General features: G+C 39.8%; 1 protein-coding gene across 1 annotated transcript in view; it reads right to left on the reverse strand.

The window, feature by feature from the left end:
- The window catches only part of adgrb2 (adhesion G protein-coupled receptor B2), a gene marked incomplete at both ends in the record, with an annotated part of 154,875 nt that overhangs the window by 87,566 nt on the left and 47,058 nt on the right, over nt 1-20,251 (reverse strand). Inside the window, 9 exons of the mRNA XM_080516235.1 lie at nt 1,728-1,874; nt 2,968-3,076; nt 3,612-3,680; nt 4,096-4,290; nt 5,306-5,412; nt 8,555-8,656; nt 9,790-9,954; nt 10,349-10,513; nt 18,966-19,121. Of these exons, the coding sequence (XP_080372361.1) occupies nt 1,728-1,874; nt 2,968-3,076; nt 3,612-3,680; nt 4,096-4,290; nt 5,306-5,412; nt 8,555-8,656; nt 9,790-9,954; nt 10,349-10,513; nt 18,966-19,121 (1,215 nt within the window). The remainder of the gene's footprint in view (nt 1-1,727; nt 1,875-2,967; nt 3,077-3,611; nt 3,681-4,095; nt 4,291-5,305; nt 5,413-8,554; nt 8,657-9,789; nt 9,955-10,348; nt 10,514-18,965; nt 19,122-20,251) is intronic.

Raw genomic sequence — 20,251 nt, forward strand, 5'->3', positions numbered from 1 at the left:
AGGGAGTTTGTCACCTTGAAAATCAGTGAAGAACTGTATCAGGCTCTGTCCACTGAAGCGATTCGTGAACCTATCAATTGGCTGCACGCATTTGGCCTTGGGTGCGCACGCACACACACAAAGGTGCCAATGGGCTTTTATGAGCATGTTTAAGCTGTCCATCTGAGATAGGCTTTCATTACGGGGTAAATGAGCCACACAAACCAATAGCAATCAAGTGAAGACTTTTCTACATGGTGTGCCAACGGGAGAAGACAAAGTTCCCACGGGGCCAAGGAGCACTACCGATGTCCTAACTCATCAAGCTACATGCAGTCTGGATGAAATGGTTTACCAAACAGCGTATGTTAAAATGGCAATGACATATCCGAAATATCTGACCATGAAATCCCTGTGCAAATGTGATGCACCTGCTCAGTTGTATTGCACAATAAACCCTGCAAGACACAACACATTGACGAATACAAACAATGACAAAATTGGACAAAAAAACCCCCCAAAACATCCAGCAGCAAAGTAAAACAGAAAAAAGTGACAGATGGAGATGGAAAAAAAGGGGGTGAGACTCTGCAGTGTCGCAGCCTTAAACAACTCAAGCAAAATGTATCCTTTCACAGATTTCAGTTTACTGTACCATTAAATGTGAAACAAAGGAATCCGAAGAAAAGCATTTGGAAACAGGTCACGGAGTGTCTGCTTCACAGAAGAAGATGCTTTGTAAAAGACAAATTATATTTGCGTATAATGAGGAGACGGAGAGTAGGTGTGCCAGGGTGAAATCACCCGGAGGTCAGTCTACAAGATGTCTTGAACGTCCATCAAAGACAGTCTGTGTCATCAACGTGAGTCAGAGGTCGGAGGGAGCTGTGCTCTCTTGGCCCACAGCCTCTCTGAACTTAAATATGGGCAGGGGGATGAAGTACCAGAGAGTCTGCCAGTGTAATTTCCTGCGGGAAGTGACCTTTGTCTTTGTTGGTAGCGGATCGCATCTGCCACACTAATGCTCTTATCTAGCATAAACCACTTTCTTCCTCCTCTTTGACAACCATGTTTTTTTTTCTTCCCCTTCCTTTACACTTTCAGCTCCTGTGCTTTATAGTATCTTTTCTTCCTGGCGTCACCTCCTTTGTTTCCTTGTGTGCATTTGGACAACGTCTTTTCTTGTTGCTTGGCTTGTCTTGAAACCACACGGAGTAGAAAAAACCTGACATTACTACCGGCGGGTAACATTCTTATGCCGCTCCAAGTGAAAAGACATCTTTCAAAATTACGCCAGGACTTAACGTTCTCAAGGGGATGCAGAAACACTTTTTCACAGATGAAAGACCTGCATCTTCTTGAAAAGCTCTCCTGGGCCTCTTTACAGTCCAAATCCTTCTCAGCATTACCCTTTACCGTCCTTGACAAGTCTTGTATCTGCTTCTGTGAGACATCTCCGAGTACGTGGAGTCTCACAGAGAAAGCTTTTCTTGGCAAGATTGGTCTGACCTTGGTAAAAGAAAGTGATGAGTGGGTGGTCCTTGTATGTCTCAGATGCGTGAATGACAACCACAACAGATGGAAATCATGGCTAAGGAAAAGCCATGAAATTCCCTTGGCACGAGTGCTTTCAACATATCCATGAAGCCAGACCACACCTGCCCATTTGTTCTTACATACATGAGCATAGCGCACAATAAGCAGAGTAACAAACAACAGATGGTGGGTCAGCGTCTTCGCTTGCTTACCCTCAGCTGGGATGGTGAAAACTTCTTTTGGGATGTAGAGTTTATCCTCTGCTGTTCTAGCCCAGTCCTTCATTCCTCTCCGGCCTTTCATGGGAAAGTTGATGTCACTTGAAACTGCTGACACTGGCTCTCGCTGGATGGTTATCACTGTTGGACAAAGCACACAAGAAAAACCTCTTAGAACGAATTTGATTGCAAAGGTGGGACATAAAAAAATTTCTGAAAAAGAAGTTTAAAAAAAGAAACAGTCAAGGGCACAGTGTGAAAGAAGTGAGTACATCTTTATTGGTCTTAAAAATCAGGAAGAATTCATAAGTTAAGGTGATAAGAAATGGTTTAAATGTAAATAATGGTATTAGTTTGCAGGAGAAAAAGGGAATTATTTTATTGCTCATATATACACAGTTATACAGCAAGATTTGACCCATCATGAAGGAGCAATGGATGCAGGGTCAAATAACTTTCAATGCACCCAAATAGAATTATAGAGTTATAAGATCATGCTCTAGAGCCCACGTTCATGGCTATTAGAATTGAAACAAGCGGCAGCTTTCACTTTGCTCACCTCCAAAAGCACTTTCCGGCCTTGTCATTTAAACCAAAGGCCAGCTTATTTTACTAACCAGTAGGAATCCCTATCTGTGTGTTTGTGAGTAAAATGCTTTTAGTGATAAATATGGCATGTCTGTGCGAACATTGAACTATGTCTTTCAGTGCTGGGTTTTTATTGCTGCAGGGATGCAATTGATGAAGATATACAACCAGTGAAGCCATATGAGTTGCACATCCCTTACTGCCCGTGCATTTCAGTAAAACTGCTCACGAGAGTCGACTGAAAACAATAAAAGCTCCACTTTTGATGGCCATTACAGTGGTCATAGTGTTCTGAAAAGAGGGCCCTTGTGAAGACTATTGGTTGCTTGAAAAAAGTTTATTATTCCCATTGCTGCCATAATTTTTTTTTTCTTTTTTAAATCAAGTGATTTGGCTAAAGCTGTGGTCCGGTTAGATACCATCAGGTAATGGTAGGCCAGGAAGAGCAGGTATTACAAGTTGCCGTATGTAGAAAATGAAGTCTTTGCAAGTCCACACTCAAACTGAAAATTGATTTTAGATAAAAAAGACTGTGTAAATGTTGTCAAATGATCAAATGTTCTGTGCAAAAACAATCTGCGATACTGTCAAACCTTGATCAAAGCCACGAAAATACATCCATTCGCCTGCACTCAGTGCCACTTACTGAGGTTGTTGGTCATCACAAGGAAACTCTGAAAAGGCTTTTGAGCTTCTCCAATGAGGTGAATGAAGTCCTCTAATATCCTCATTAGCAAAGCAGCACCGGGAGCGACCTGCATATTTGGGAACAAAAAAAAAAAAAAAAAGTGGGCATAATCATGATGTGATATTTGAATTAAAACCCATGGACAACTTCCAATGATCCATTTCTCCCTGCTTGAAGCATCTTTATTCACTTCGTTATCTCGGACACCAAATGTGTTCCAGGGCTGTAAATCCAGACCACGTGGGACATAACATCGAGATTGGTCGCTTGTTTATTATATCCAGATGGGAAGTAAACACACCTCAATGCAAGGGCATTAGCTGGGTCACACATAAAAAACACAAAATTGTGCAAAACCTCACACACATACACACCAAGTGTATTTACCAGGTTATCTATCACCTTTTCCAAACAGGTGTCGTTTTACGAGTTTATAATGAAAAGTTAATATAGGATGCGGTCACAGCTGCCCTTAGGCACAAACACCAATATGCAGTAGTGCACTGGGTGCAGCGGGCGACAGCCACTGACTATGGCAGACAGGTGTATTAAACATAAGATGACCACAAACAGGCATGCAACACATACAGAAAAAGGTTTACCTGGTGAGCATCCTCCCATTTCTCAATATTTTCCATGTCCAACATGTGGCTTACTATCTGGAAGAATTTCTAGACATAAGACAGAAACATTCTCAGATGTTAAAGCAGAACAATATCGAGCCGTAGCGCACCAGACAATAGTGCTGCAGCAATGCTGTAAGTTTATTCTACAGAAATCCGCTATACACAGGCACATAGTGAAACATAAAACATCTGACAAATGGGTCAGGTTGAATGAGACAGAAACAGTTTGGGATTTTTTTCCGGGAAAGAAACAAAAAACTTCTGAGGCTGTAGCAACTGCACAGCTATCGTTCATTGTTATGCACACCCAGTGCAGGAGATAGATGAGGCCAGATCCTACATGTAATAAATTCTGGTGTGTTGTAAGTGACTGTGTCTGACACTGTGTCACTGGCCACATGATTTGTAAAGCTTGTGACTCCAGATGGCTCCAAGAGAAAGCTCGAAGACATTTGCCCACCTGCACGTCGTCGGGAGCTGGGATGTAGGTTGCTCTTTTGAAGGTGTCAGTCACATTTCGCAGGATCTCCGTGGAAAAGAGAAGGTCGCCACTGTAGTAGCTCCTCCTCTGAAAGAGTTCCAGGAGACTCCGTACGATCTGAGACATGCCCTCCCCAGCCAGGGTCCTCTGACCCTTCGCGAGATGCTCTCGTAACTACAAGGAGAAAAGACAAAAATTAGGCAAGGTTTATGCTTATTTTCCCTTTTACCCAACATGATAAGGTTGATTAAGCACAAGTGCTTCGAGTCAAAATATGTTACTATTAAAATGTCATCAACAACAAGGCTGAACAACCAAGACTGTGTTTTTGACAAAGAAATCTTGGGAATGCTTTGGACGTGAACTGAGGGAGATATTTCGAGACAAGGAGTATGAATGTACAAGGATTTGTGTGTGTGTGTGTGCGTGCGTGTGTGTGTGCGCTTGTGCTTAAAATAGGCAAGCAAATTGGGGCCTAGCAGCACACTCAGGCGGAAACTGGATCTCATCACTTCTGAGAAAGAGATACAAGAGGCAAGTCTCCCTGCATGTGAAATGCAGAGGAGGAAGAAAGTGAAAGTGTGAGTCGGGGAGAGGTAGGAGGGAACAGACAGAAGATAACAGCAATCACAGAAAATTAATTATTGACTCCTGGTGTTAATGAAAGGTTGGAACAGAAGCTAACAGTGCAATCAGCTCTGTCACGCACAAATCCTGACCCCCATCTTCTTCCGCCATCATGGAGGCGATGGAAAAGGTTGAAGTTCACAGAGCAGGAATACAGCCTCGCTGATGAACACATTCATTAGCTGTGTTCATTAATTGATAAGTGTGAGCGCAACGTTTTGAAAAAGCTAATTAGAGATAGCAGGAAGCCTTGAATAAAGACGTTCTTCTGTTTTGAGTAAACTTTTTTTTATGGTGAAAGCCGTGTTAAGGTAAATGATTGATTTACGAAGCAAAGACTTGGATGGAGAATGCTTTATAAACAAGTTGAGCCTCCACAGTTTCCTAAAAGACAGACAGAAGATAGGTGTGAAGAGGGTGGGTAATGGTATTGGCTGATGTTGCAACTAACTGGCTCAAATGATGAAATCTAAACACACTCATTTCTGAAGATGACAAAACACACCATTAGTAGAGAAAGTCTTGGAGTTCAGTGAGACTTATTCTTTGACTGAAAACTTACTGACAAATGTAAATATCTATATTCAGCGGAGACGCATCTGGCGAAGCTCGGAGGACCCCAGAAAGCAACTCCATTATTGTCCAGCATACAACGACGACTAGCAGACCCTGGAAAGAAGTGAGAGATTTCCAAATGCTTAACATAGAATAAAAAAGCAAACATGAAACGTGTCACAGAGAGACTCCATAAAATATTTGCAAAATCTTAAATGTTAATAAACAGCTATCTCTGTTGTTTACTCTTGTTGAATTTTGTTTAGGGGACATGATGACTGAGGCCCAACCTCCACACTGTGGTTACCAAACTTTTATGAGTTCTATTCTGCACCCAGCATTTTTTTTTTTTTTTTTTTTTGCTGTCATCCCAATGGGCTGTTTTCGTCACTCGAGCACCAACCAAGATAATTCCAACTCAATTTAATGATGAGGACAGCGCTGCTGGACATTCCATCTTCCACTCCTACATTCAGGAGGTAGTTTCTGATAAATCCAACTAAGTGTGTGTGGGGGGTTGAGTTTGGGCCCAGACTGTGGAGATATGGGATTGCAACTGGTTGCAGAAACACAATCAGGTGCCAATCAGGCTTTGTCGGCACTCTGGCTTCGAGAAGGTCAAGATAACAGTCAATAGAAAAGAGCAGCTGTTTGGTATTGGCAGAGTATTCATCAGTGCATCCAGAACTATCTCTCTCGCTCTATCTTTATCCTTACGAATGTGTTACCATTTAAAAGGGAAAGTAACTCATAGTACACACATGTCCACATTTTATGTAAGTAGTATAAATACAGAGAAACCTTCAAATGTGCAATACTACTACTTATAAATTATAAACCTCAAACTCAAATCGGTCTGCCTGAAATACCTCAACGTATAAGCAGGGCTGTCAGTACAAATGATTCTACTGTGTGCAGCAGTTTTCTCCTGCTGACTGTATTAACCTGGCAGGCAAAAGATAAACTATTGACAGCTGCCAAAATACTTCATCAAGAGAAACACTCTTAAACCAAATGAATAAATTGGACTCTTCTTTTCTTTCCTATTTGTCACAGTTGTCCTATTAATTACCTGTGAAGTTTCTCAGGTAACTAAATTGTAACACTTTGATTTAATATCAAATGTAACAATTTTTATAACCTGTAATGTTGCACTGGCAGGTGAGCTCGCTCCATTGGGCCTGTTCTGATGTCAGAGCCAATGGAATCATATAAAAATATAAGAACAAATGCTTATACAATATGCATCCTGACCCATACTGACTCTTGATTGAAATTCTGAACAAAATCACGTTTTATTTGTTCATTTTTGAAACACAAAAAAATAGGTCTGGCAAGTGCAGCTCAGGAAACATAAAGATGATTTGGTAACAATTAGCAGGACATTTCAGCCGTATTAATTCGGTACCCAGGCTTGATGATGCAGTTTGAAATATTATCACTGCTTCTAAGCATCATAATAGGAATACCATTTCAGGACAAATATTCTGCCGCTCCCTAGACATGGACATATAAACATTTTTGAATAAATCCTAATGACTCGCTGAGTAGCTCATGCTATATCCCTGCAGCATGAATATACAGGATATTTATGCAGCTAACACCTTTTGTTTCTCCGGTTGGACCTTTTCTCATTTCCATAATAATGTACATTCATAGAGCTCACTTCTAAGGCCTTGTTTATAGAACAAGGTTTTCAAGTGAATATGAAAACTTCTGTCGCATCTTGGGGGTCCACTTACAGGACAATGGTGCTCAGAGCCCCTGAAAATGCACATTTTTGAAAACTGCACCCAAGGTGGACATTTTCAAAACTGTCTCTGTGGAATCAGGGGAAATGGCAACTTTATGAAAATGCTTCTACTGCACATGCACACCAGGAACAAAGTAAACAGCTCTTCTTCAAATGCGCAAGTAGATGATGGATAATAAGAACAATGGCGGCCTCCAGAGTGGCACAACACCTAGTCCATATTCACCTTGGTTGTTTTTTTTATTTATTTGAAAGTTATCTGAAATAGCAATAACCAACTTGGCCATTTGTCCATATGAATGTTGTTCACTGTGTGCATGTGTGTGTGGTTTCATGACAAAAACAACCATAAGTGCCAACTGTATTGTTTTCAGCATTTCTGCAGTTTCTGTGTGAATGGACATCATTTTCAAAACATTGCCGTGAAAAAACCATACTTGAGCACAAATACAAAAAAACATGTGCTTTCTTTTGAAATGTTGTCTTGTAAATGGGGCCTTTGTCATATAACTATATAACTTTAAACCAGATCTGCCTCTAAATCACCACTGAAGTGTTAGGCCTATTGTTTGCTGCGTAATCATTTTAAGGCTAATGATCTTGCAGTTGCTTAACAATTTCATGGTTTTTTTTTTATGTTTTCTTTTCAAGGTTCCCTTTTAGTGCACTGGCACGGATGCAGCTTATGATCTACTTCACCAGATGTTGGTATAATTGAGGCTATTATATTGTGAAATGTGTGAAACTTTCTTTCAGCAATGGTGTTTTTATTCCTTTATTCCATTTATTCCTTGTATACCATCCATTTCCCCAATGCTAATCCACTCTCGCAAGTAATTATATTCCAATACAAGCTAGCAGTTTTAACCACTCTTCAACCAGTTTCAGAGTTTTCAAATGTGTTTCTTTTTCAAAGGCTGTTTCAAGACTTTCATTTGTTTTGTTGTGTGAAATTTCACACTCAATTAGCATGAAAAACAGTAAATGCCATTAAAATTGATCAAAATCACATGGGACGTGACTGGAATGAATATGTCACAACTTAAATTTTGAAAAATAGAATAAAATTGTCAATTGATACATTTTTGATCAGGTATCAAAAATGCAGATTTATTGCCTCATTGTGCAAAAATATTTTGAATATTACATGTTTTGTAATGATCATTAACTTGGAACAGTTTTGATTAATCAAGAAGAATGCATTCATTATCATCATCAGAAATATTTTTAATCTGGAAAGGTTATCAGGCCCTTTATTCCTTTACTGTAACCACTTTACCTATTCTCATGTTAACAACTAAATATTCTAGAATGGTGATGCTCCAAACAAATTCACCTTTTTCTTTGGTTTGTTTGTCTAAATTATCATTTAATAACATAAATATCTTGTTAAAATTGAGATTCTACATCCCTCAGTACAACTTGCTATATATGACTATGGTTTTCTACCATGTAACACAAGCTCTTGCCGCTTTTCAGTTGAAGTATCATCAAATGACTGACCAGTGGCATTAGATGGACACTTGTTGTAGACAGTTTCTCCAGCCGATGCTCTCTTCCAGGACATAGTGAGGAGATTCTCGTCTTTGCATATCTCATGAGGAGCTGGAGATAGAAGTGAGAGACATACAGAGAGTGAGATGAAGGGAAGCCAAGTAGAAAAACAAAGAAATATCACACAAACCACAAAAGAAAAAAAAAAAAAGACAGAAAATCACACACAAAAAACAAGATTCAAATCACTGTTCTCCTGCTGGAGCTCCCAATCTTATTCCCTTGTACATTTCTGAGTGCTCTCTGACAGTGTCACTGCCTCAGTACAGTATCTCATTCCCTCTTCATCATACCCCCTCTTTTTATTCATCTGTTTTCTCCCCTCCTTCTCTTTCATAACTCTGATGAAAAAAAAAGTGGGGGAGAGAGCTCTGAAGATATTCCGAGGGGGCAGACGAGTGTTGGCAGAAGCAGATGCATGGAGATGAAGAGGGACGAAGAGAGCACAAAGCAAAGGGAGTGAGGAGGGGAAAAAAAACATGATATGATGTTCCCCTGCAAAGCTGACACAAACCTTGTCTTGTTTAAAAGAGACTTGAGAGTTACTGAAAACAAAAAGGTCAGCGTGGATGCTGCACTCAAAACTTTAGCATTTTAAGCCTGTCAGAGTGCATACACATGTGGCATTCAAGGCTTTAGATGAAAATACACTCGCATATTCACATTGTTTTAGTGAAGAGGGATGCATATTAAACCACAGAGCTTCCTGACACTCTGACAAATGGTGCTGAGCGGACCATTGAACATCTTCTCTCCCACCAGGGAGAGAAAAAGAGAAGAGAAATAAGCTAAAAGGGGGATTAGTGCAATAAAATATTGTTCAAAAAGAAGAAATATTGAGAGGATAAGAGAAACTCACAGGTAGGACAAAAATAAAACACCATGCGGCAAGTATTTGCAAAGTAAATGAAGAGATAAAGATTGATGGGTATGTGAATTGACGGGAAGACAGACAGCAGATCGCTAAAGATGAGAAGAGCGGAGTAGGGAAATTGTGATGGAAGTCTCGAGCTGCTTTGTGAAAACCGCGGGGAACTCCACCTCTCACAAAAATGCTGCATGTGCAGATCAGGTGCACATACTGTACATACATATACACACAAGGGAAAGAAAAAAACTATGTCTCTTTGAAGAAAACAAAACATTCAGATAATGTATACAGTAGCCTGGATGAATTCACTGACCAGGGCACTTCTTCTCGTTACATGACCGAATCTCCTCTCCCGAACCGTCACAGGGATAGCCTTGAACACCGCTGCCCTCACACATCCTGTAGCGCCGCTGCCATCCAGAGTCACACGTCTTACTGCACAGACTCCAGTGGTTCCAGCTTCCCCAGTTACCTCCACCTAGTGTAGATTAGTGTAGCGGAAAGATGACATGTAGAGTAAAAAAAACCAAAACAAAACAAAACAGCAAGGCAGTTGTTGATAAATGGGAGATGTAATGTCCACTCCCTAAAAACATTCTTTTAAAAAAAATATTATCTAGTGTGAAACTTACATTCAAGTCAATATGAGTCTATTCTGAACATCAGGCTCATTAAAAAAAAGCCGCAGTATTCTTTTTTTCCACTGAGGAAATATACTCACAAGCCAAATTGGATCCCAACTCACAAATTCCTCAAACATGAACGGAAGATAGGCATGCAGATGCCGTTAGATGATGCATGTTCTATGTTTGCATAATGACATTTGAGGGCAGGGGGAGTGCGAATCCTAAGCATTCATGTGTATGCCTTACCGCTGCATGAGGGGTTGGTGCATTCTCTGCTCTCCTGATGGGGGCTCTTACACTCGGCCCAGCCGTGCGCCGAGGAGCTGCAGCGTCTCTGCCTCTGCTGGGTTCCCGTGTCGCACGTCACGCTGCACTGCGACCACGGCCCCCACTCCAACCACTGGCCCTCCACTGGACGGCGGGAGATGAGGGTGGATGGAAAAAAGCGAGTGGGACGGACAGGAGCAGTTGACAGTGAGGCGTTTGCATGACATGGGGAATCAGGGTAAATTGATGAGAAGAGGAGGGGCAGAGGGGAAAAAGAGACATGAGTGCAGGCTACGGGAACGCGGTGTATACAGCGGGCAACGACGAAGAAAAGCTTCATCACAGAGGCTATTTGGCTTTCCATAAATAGCAACAAACAAACATAAGACACTGCAAAGGGTCTGTGGACATTTTAAATATTTCAATCTGTTGTGGAAAAAAAAAACTGATTACAATTCCTTCCATGCTTTTGTTGTAGAGAGTTCACACGAAGTACGTTTGGTTGTGTTTTCACTGGCGATTACAAAAGCACCACATTTCAACTCTTGACTGGTGTTTGTGCAGAAAACAGATAAAAAAAACAATAATAATGTAAATGCAATGCCATACCGCCTGTCAGAAGATGCTGGAATACCAAACTGATTAAACTAAGCTTGATGACAAGCACTGGTGTGATGAAAACTACCACTGTTCCTGTTAATAGGTGCTCGGGAAGGAAGTGTGGCTGCAATTACACACGACTCAATCAATAACAAAGCTTTAAAAGAACACAACTTATTAGATTGAAATGAAAAAGATAGAATCAATTCAGAGAAGCAAACAATTAACACTGGCTCTATTGTGGGAATAAACAACAAAACAACCGACAGACAAAACCAATTCCTTACTTGTATAACTCACGATCCAAAGGGACTCATTATTACAGTTGCATGCACTTCAGTCACAGCAGCAAATGTCAATACCTTGCAGGCCAAAGGGTGGTTGTGGGATTCTTCCTCACAATATTTTCATGCAAGCTTCTCCAGCCACAGTGGATCATCTGCCTCCAACTGATACGCCAACAATCTCTATGTCCTCCTCCAATACATCCATCCATCTTTTCTGCAAGCTTCCTTTTCTCCTCCCGAATATCGGATCCATCTCCAATGTCCTTTGTTCAATATATCCACTATCTCTCCAAACCATCTCCACTTTGCCGCCCCAGCTTTATCTCCCTCGGATCTGTTCATTTCCAATCCTGTTCACACCAAAGGAAAGTCTCTGCATCTTAATCTAAACCACATCCAAGCTCAGCATCCCATCTTTGAGACACAACCTCCGGCTCAGAACCATACATCACAGCACTTCTCACCACCATCTTGTAAACCGACCCGTGACAATCTTGTTAATTTGTCACACATTATTGGTCAATAAATGTTTTGTGGTATACTACTATCTGATAATATGAGTTCTCTAATTAAAGCTCTTAAAGGTAAAGCATCTGCGAATGGCATTATGGAGCAATTTTTGCAAGCGTACTTTCACGCCAGCGCTGTCACATCATTCTGTTTGTTTTACACAGCAATTAATCAAACCCAATAGCCAACTGTCATTTTCAAAGAAGCTGCTTTTGTTTTGCCATCAGTGTGACAAAATCTTAATGGTAATAATTTGAGCTGAGTAATAATCTAATGGCTCCTTCTGTTGGCAGCAGTGTTGCTTCTGCTGGGAACACAAAATGCAAACCTATTCAGGATGTGGCCTCCAGCTGGAAATATTGAGGAACTTGAGCTATGCTTGAACTATTGTACAAAATTAAATCCTCAATGGTGGACAGCGTTTACCAAGAGCATTAGAAATGGCTTTTTGGACAGTTTTTGCTATTAAAACAAGCTCAACCATTGACATAGCATCATCAAAGAAGATTAATAAGAGGTGAATGCTCCCCAGCATCGAGTTACTTCCATAATCAGACTAATGGAAATATTAGCATTAACACATTTTTTTGGCCTTATCAGACATTTGAATCAAATAGCCGTTGACCCTTTATTTGGCATTGAGCCATATTTGGTGAATTTCTTGAATCTTCGCCCCAAAAAAATGGTGAGACGAATGAAGAATATGTGAAGCTAATAACCTACACACAAAAATGGAGTACTTAAAACAAATTATTAAAAATACACAAACATATTGATTTGTTACAAGAATGTTACCTCAATAGAAATCTGATCCCATGGCAAAGTGCCACATTCATAAGAAACTTGTGGGATGTGGGTTGTCTCTCCTCAAAACCGATGATCTATCAACCTGAACACGAATCACATATTTTTAACCCATTCACTCAAGACATGCTTGTTCCTAACATAAAATATATTTGTTAATATCTTCTAATGGAAAAATAGCAATTTGCAGCAGTGAATGTCTGTAACTTTAACAATGGTGTTTGTTTTGTTTTTGTTTTGTTTTTTTGGGTGTGATATCAAATACTTATATGAAGAAATCTACCTATTAAAAAAGAAAAATCCTTGATGCATGTGGGACTTGCCTTATTCTACCAAAAACTGCCAATCTTCATATTCTGATCCAACAGTAACATTAGATTTTATCCTTTCTCACAAATAGCAAAACTGAAGTCAGATTAAGATCTAAGATGAAAAATAAATTGAAAAAAGAAAAGTTAATTTCAATTGCATTATCTACCTATAATGCAGGATATTAAATTAATTTTATCTATTGGTTTTACCCAATAGTATTAAATCCAGTAGATCATACAAGAAGGAAATAATGGCTGTTTGGCATTGACAGAGAAGATGTGGCTATAATACAGACATTTTAATGGGTGCAATCCACATACTCATCTCGCAAATTCATGTCACTTACAAATATAGCACCATTTAAAGTTGATATAATCAGCCTTTCCAATGGTTTAAGATGTATAGCCAACAAGCATTGTTATTGCAATAAAATAACTTGCTAAAAACAAATGTTCTTACTCTTTGTGTGTTGTACAGCTGTGATAAACACTGAGACACTGCTTGTCGATAATTAAAAAGATGGTAATCCGTGACACTTGTGCGTTACGCGTCTCAAAATTTAAACTCTGTTGGCTTTTCGTACTTTCTGTTTAAAAATGAAACATTATTTTTTCCCATTAAGTGCATTTGATGGACACTTTTTCTTTCTTTTTTGCTTCACAATATGAGTGAAAAGGTAAACGCTTGTTATATGCACTGTTCAAATGCAAGTAACATTTTTCACAGTCACTTGTTGCATCCAGTGAGTCATATTCAGGTGTTGTTTTTTCAGGCAACATGTTATTTTGTGGTTGTACATATTGATAAAAATATCTCTGAGATGCTTTTTGTAACAGCTACATTTTTCAAGCAATAACTTGTGAAATCTGTGTGATTATGTTCAGTTTTACACTTCATTTTCTTAATGTTTTGAAAACGAATAATGAACACATTTTAAAAAAAGGACTTTTTTCAATCCTTGAGTTTCACAATGATGTTCAAGATTTGTTATGCTCCCATTAGGTTTCATGTTTAGTCTTACTTTTAGCAGCATTCAGTGGATTTAACAAATCTTTTTTTTTTAATTATTTGATGACAGTAAATTTCAACTCCCATCACATCAAGAAAACATGGTATTTACATGCTCTGTACATGCTGTTCATTTGCCTCTGCATTAAAAAAAACAAAAAACTAACCAGCATTTCTAGAAATCCCCTTGATTCAGTTCAGAATGATGTATTGAGCCGCACATTCTCCACACAGAGGCATTAAGTAGCAGAATAAGTGAAGCACAGTGCTGTAAGTGTATTTGTCTGCTTCTCCCAAGTGGGGGAGGCATTGCCAGCTTTGCTTCGAAATGTGGTCAATCACGCTGTGTGAAACACGGTACACTGTTCTAATTCAATTGGGCCAATACTGTTTTTGAGAGATGACACACATCGAATGAGTTGAGAAGTGTAATAAAAGAGTGGGATGGGACATTTCCCAAATGTAACCCTGATTAATTAAAAAAATAATAATAAAAAGCTAGCAGGGAAAACCAAAGACTTGTCAGTTTTTGAACTATGGCTTGCTTGTCAAACACAGTTAATACATGTGAAGATGTACATGTTAATTGTGCTTTAGGGGTCTGTTTACATGACGGTGCTCAGTCTCTGTGGAAAAAGTGATTTTCTTTCTGCAACGCTGCGACTGCACATGCACATCACAGCAATAGTAAATAGTTGGAGAATTTACAATTATCATTTATCTCATTGAAACACTTCATTTTGAATTGAACGTTATCTAAATGTGAAGAAACCTCATTTACAAAAGCATGAGTTTAATTGTCCTTTTAACAAGGATGTTTTTCATGTTTCACAGTGAAATCCTCTCTCAAGCTACCTCTCACATTTGTTTTATTCACTATGGTTCCCAATGGGCATTTACAGTATTTTTTTATGGTGAGTGTACGGGAAGTCCAGCACTGAGGTTTGATTGAATCAGATGAGTTTTATTATTACTGCCTGAGAGTTGGTAGACCTGCTCCATTCAAATATTAAAAGCCATTTATTTAATGTATTTTTTGATTTTGTCCAGTCTGCCAGTGAAAAAGCTTTAATCGTCATGGAGGGGAATACACATCATGGGGATTAGAAAACCAAATGGAAGGCAGATCCTCCCATCTCCAACAGAAAATCAGACCCTGATGCAAACATTTCACGAAAAACTGATCCATGCTGGATAGACAACAGTACCATGTTGATATATAACTCCAGAATTAGCAACTTCACTTGTAATAAAGCATCTCTCCGTTAGAAATCTTTTCTCTCGCCCTCACCAGAAACCACTTGTTAGCCAGATATTAAACAATAGCCGCCATCCACCACATGTGTATTGATTAACTCCATTGTTTATGCTGAAAGAAATGAAGGTGTCAAGACAGTTAAAGGGAATTCTCAGCCAGCGTTGAGCCTCTGCAATGATTTTAGTTTCTGATGTGAGCTCGCAAACATTTGGTGCTGATCAAATTAATAATTCATCTATGACATTTCCACTGGCTTTACCCATACCTGCCACATTACCATTTGCAGTTCAGCTCACATTTGCGTGCATTTGTTTGATGTGCGTTCTTAGCACGTGTCTACATGAAGCGACAAGCTGTTCCGGAGAGAGAGATACAATATTTTAGCAAGTCATATTGGCTCCAGTCAACAGTGGAATAGACGATGTAGTTAATGCTTCAAAATCTAGGTTAAGGAGCATGTTAAGCGTGAGACCAAATGCCTGAAATAAGCACGCACTCTCACAGACACGCACTTACACCCATACATAGACGGGATCCATCAAAGCTCCATTCGCTAAGCATGTTCATTTGTGCCAAAAGGAATATGCTGGTATTCATCATTTCAAAGGACCGTTGCTTTTGAACTCCCAAAAGCCGGCTGAATCTGTTGTGATAGATTCACGCACACATACAAAGATTTCCTTAAGGCCCTCGATGGAAGGAGCCTACCCTTTTTCCCCAAACACTCTCTTTCCATCACTGTTCCCAAAACAGCATGGCAAAACATCCCGGAGGCAATACTTTAGATTATGGCGTCTCCCTGTTCCTCCCTCTTTGAGACACAACTTTGCAGCCTCTTTGTCTCGCAATGGGGACAGTTTTGTTTTATATAAATATTAACCTTATGCAACCTTTGTCAAGAAAAAAAAAAATAAGGAAAGAAATACAACATGGAGAAAAAACTAAGAAAATAGCCAAATAATATTAGTCAGGATGGAGGAGAGAAAACAGCTCAGGCAGGCTCAAGCAGCCCTTATATAAACGAGAAGGCGCGTGCATTCACAGTCCAGGAGAACACGATACAAAATTCTTTGCTCACGGTATTAAATAAAAAGCACTTATCATATGATAATTGCTCAGGCTGCGAGTGATTACACTCTATGCAAACACTCTCTTGCTTGGATTGAAATCAATTCAAGGAGAAAAAAGAAAAAAGAAAGTTATTATTCAGACAAGGTCCACCATTTTTGCTATAAAACTGTCTTATGTTTTAATGTCTGCTTGTCCATTAATGCCTTTATTTCAACGCGGAATCCATTTATAGGCTGACAACACAAAAAGTCAGAGCAAATTAAATCACTGAAATGAATATTCTTTTCTAATGTCACTGCTTTCACTGGAAGTGTTTTTCTGAATGGAAATACTAAATTGAAAGGGACAGCACATACGTCAAGTGTACTTTACATCAAGAAAGCCATCAAACCCTTCCCTATATAAGAGGCAGATGCTATTATTTTCGTCTCAGCTTGAATTCACGTCTGAAAAGCTACTCAAGACAAAGCGTCATTGATCGTGATTCTGCCACATTTTGGCTTTTTTCCCCATCACTGCTGAATCCCATCACAGTTCAGAAGAAAGCATGAAAAAGACTTTTCAGGTGGACAGTGTGAGTCAGATTGGAATTAAGTCCTGATGCACCCTGGACAGATGAATTACACAGTATAGGACTGGTGACTTATTGCTGATCTTGACCAGGGCTTAATAGGTAATCTCAGAGACAATACCCCGAGAGGTTTCACAGCAAGACCGTCTGACAATGCAAACAGCCAACCAAAATGTGTTATCAGGTTAGAGTACTTTAGTAGAATGATACTTCAGTCAGTGGGCTGGAGTGACTGTGGCTCAGTTGGAAGAGTGAGCCATCACCCAATCCTGTTGATGTTTCGATCCCCAACTTAAAACCTGTCCATTGGTGAATTTTCCACCAGCTCCTACTCAGCCTTGCTCGACTTGACTCTACTCTTCTTGACACTACTCGACTCAGTCTCAGTTGTTTTCCATTACAATATATTACGGCCACGGTGTGGGCGGAATCATCTGAGCTATTCCCCGTTGTGCACAACTGATCACCCCCAATAAGAAAAACCTGTACATTGTCACTGCTCCACAAAGTTTGTGAGCATTTTGATCTTGTTTAAAAAAAGACAGGTTGAACAAGACGTTCTCCTAACTCATCTGTGGGGCTTGCCGTCTGCTCATGTCACATTTTCTACTCATCTTAGCTCCCTTTGAACCTCGGTCCAGCAAGTACCACTGAAGTACCTGGTAGTGGGGGAAGAACACGGAACGGAAAAGCGTCAAATGCGAGTAGAGTCAAGTTAACTAAGGCTGAGTAAGACCGAGTGGAAAAGCGCCACCTGTTGCAGTGACCTTGGCCAAGACACCACAGCTGTAGCTGAGAACAAGACACAGGAAAAAAAAAAAAGTTGTATAATGTTTATTAACCATTCATATGAGGAAACATTAACACCACATGTCGCTGTGGGTTATGACTGTGGCATTCTTTTATCAAGTGATAATAAAAAACAAGATTAAATCAATATACATTTAAAAGGAAAAAAGAAATTGGCAGAAGCAGACGTTTTGTCGATAAAACAATTGCTTTGCAGAGAAATAACAGTTGTTAGCCAGTAATTATGTTTGACCAAATTGCACCTGAATTATACTGTCGATAAAAATACTACAAAGTTCTATCAGACAAAGTTGGTAAATATAGGGAAAGTGTCTCTCAGGGTGTGTAGTTCGTTCAACTGAACAGGTGCCTTCACACTTTTGAGATGCGTTAATCGAGAAGAAAACGAGTCTTAAATGCTCCAAACTGCTGAGGATAAAACATTGCAAACAAAACTTTTAGGCTTTTTAGTAACAACCTGAAAACAGCATATATTTTGGTGAGCGATTAACTTTTGCATTTGCACTCCACCACAAATAGACAGTGACACTATTTACTTTGCCCCATTAGGGTGCTGCTGCATGGATATAAACACAAAAATACAATTCCATAGTCAAACTACTATCACTCTGTGTGTGTATATTGGTAAAAGAATCGCTTGAGATGAATGTAAAAGCCACAGTGAGCTCCTTTTGCTCTGTTCTTGCTTTGGCCATGTCCACACAGTAGCATGGGTTGGGTGTCCTCATGGATTATCAAAGTGGATACAATCTATCCCCTTTTTTGATGAACTGTTCAATATTTTTCATTTCGCTGAAAACCACAAGCCTCAACTTCTAAATAGAGTCAGATAAAAAGGCAAAAAGATGACGGAAGTCTGGGCCATGAACATCCTTTTACATTAAAAATAAAAATCAATCGATATGTCTTAAGATACCGTCTGGAGTGGAAGCCAGGTTATAAAGAGTATAATTTTTATCAGAAAGGCAACTGGACTCACTTAAAAGTTTTGAAGATGTTACACCTCTCACCTAAAAGGCCTCCGTCACTTTAAGAGTCTTTGCTTACAGAAAACAACACGTCTGACACTGAAAGGCTGGTTTTTCCTCTTCCACACACAGTGATGAGAAGTGATAGAATACAAACAGCAGCATTTAGCCATTTTTAAAAAAGAAAAGAATAGAGACATTTGGTCAAAATTAAGAGCCATAATAGATGAATACAAAAGGAAAAGACAAACGTGTGTAAGTTCAAGAAGCGTGACAAGAAAATGGGTTTTTAAGTGAGTTTTGAGAGAGACAGAGAGAGAGAGAGAGAGAGAGAGAGAGAGAGAGAGAGAGAGAGAGAGAGAGAGAGAGAGGCTTACAGTATGAGGATGGTACTAACCAGGACACACTGCTATGTTGCAGAGTTTGGTCTGAATCTCAGGCCGTCCACACAACACGGCACCGTCCACACACTTCCGGGTCCGCGTCCTGGAGCCCCGCCCACAGGTCACAGAGCACAAACTCCATGACGACCACTCCTCCCACAGCCCATGCACTGCAAACACGCATGAAACATGACGCGTACACACAGACACACGCAACATGGGGATGAGGATGAGAGCGGAGGTTCGGGGTTGGATCGGGGTGAGGGAGGGTTGGGAGCATCCCAGCACAGGCATTAGAAAATGAAAGAGACCAGAGATTAAATGAGAATGAGCACATTCCTTAAAAGAACCATGGACGAAGCAACCTCCTGACCCCGAGAAATAATTCCGGTTACAAAGGAGCAGATGCACCGAGCATGTCCCTACATGAAAGATAATGCAGGTTAGGAATGGATAATCTGGTATTTGGAAATCATGCGGTTATGCAACTCCAGTCAAGACAAGGAAATGAACATGGTGCATTTGCGTCTGAAATTATAAGAGCTTTCAGTCACCCAAGCATTAAAATGCTGATCCTCTTTTTCTCCTTCATCACTTTGCCTCTTTAATGCACATCTCATCCCATTTCAGCGACCGGTGAAGTTGAAATAAATAAAATCTGAATACATTAGAAGGGAAAAGATTGAAAGATAATATACTGGTGATACTGCTTAAATAACTCCTGGTTCTTGTAGGAATGGTATGTATCCACGTCTGCTTGCTACGATAGTGGATCATGACCAACGCGCACACATTCAAAGGCAAAATAGTCCCAATATAACTAAGATTTCCTTCAGAGATGTCTGACCGAAGACTGGAGGAAATGAACATTGAAAGACAGATATGAAGAGACTGAGTGAGAATGACTCCAAAGATGGAACAGAAGAAAGTCAGAGTTAATGAGTGTCAAAGAAGAGACACAATTTGAACAACTGGAAATAAACACAAACTATAATAAATAAGAATTTTTGATCCTGCTTACACAACCATGCTTTGGAAGCTATGTCCGCTTAGCCACGTCCACGGAGTGTTTGCAAAACCTTACATTTTCTCCCTATTTTCAGTAATCTGAGCACCGTTGTTGTATCTACAGACATCCCCAAATACAATTACATATTGCTATTTATATGTAATATTGCTTACAGGTCTTAGAGAGCAAGTGCACTCATGAGCTCTTGGTTGCGTGGACGGGTGAGAATAGAGGTTATTATAAAGTGGAAGACACGAAGAGATTAAACTGTGTTGAGAAAGGGTGCAAGAC

The sequence above is a fragment of the Blennius ocellaris genome (genome assembly GCF_963422515.1).
Source record: "Blennius ocellaris genome assembly, chromosome: 20".
Classification (NCBI taxonomy): Eukaryota; Metazoa; Chordata; class Actinopteri; order Blenniiformes; family Blenniidae; genus Blennius; species Blennius ocellaris.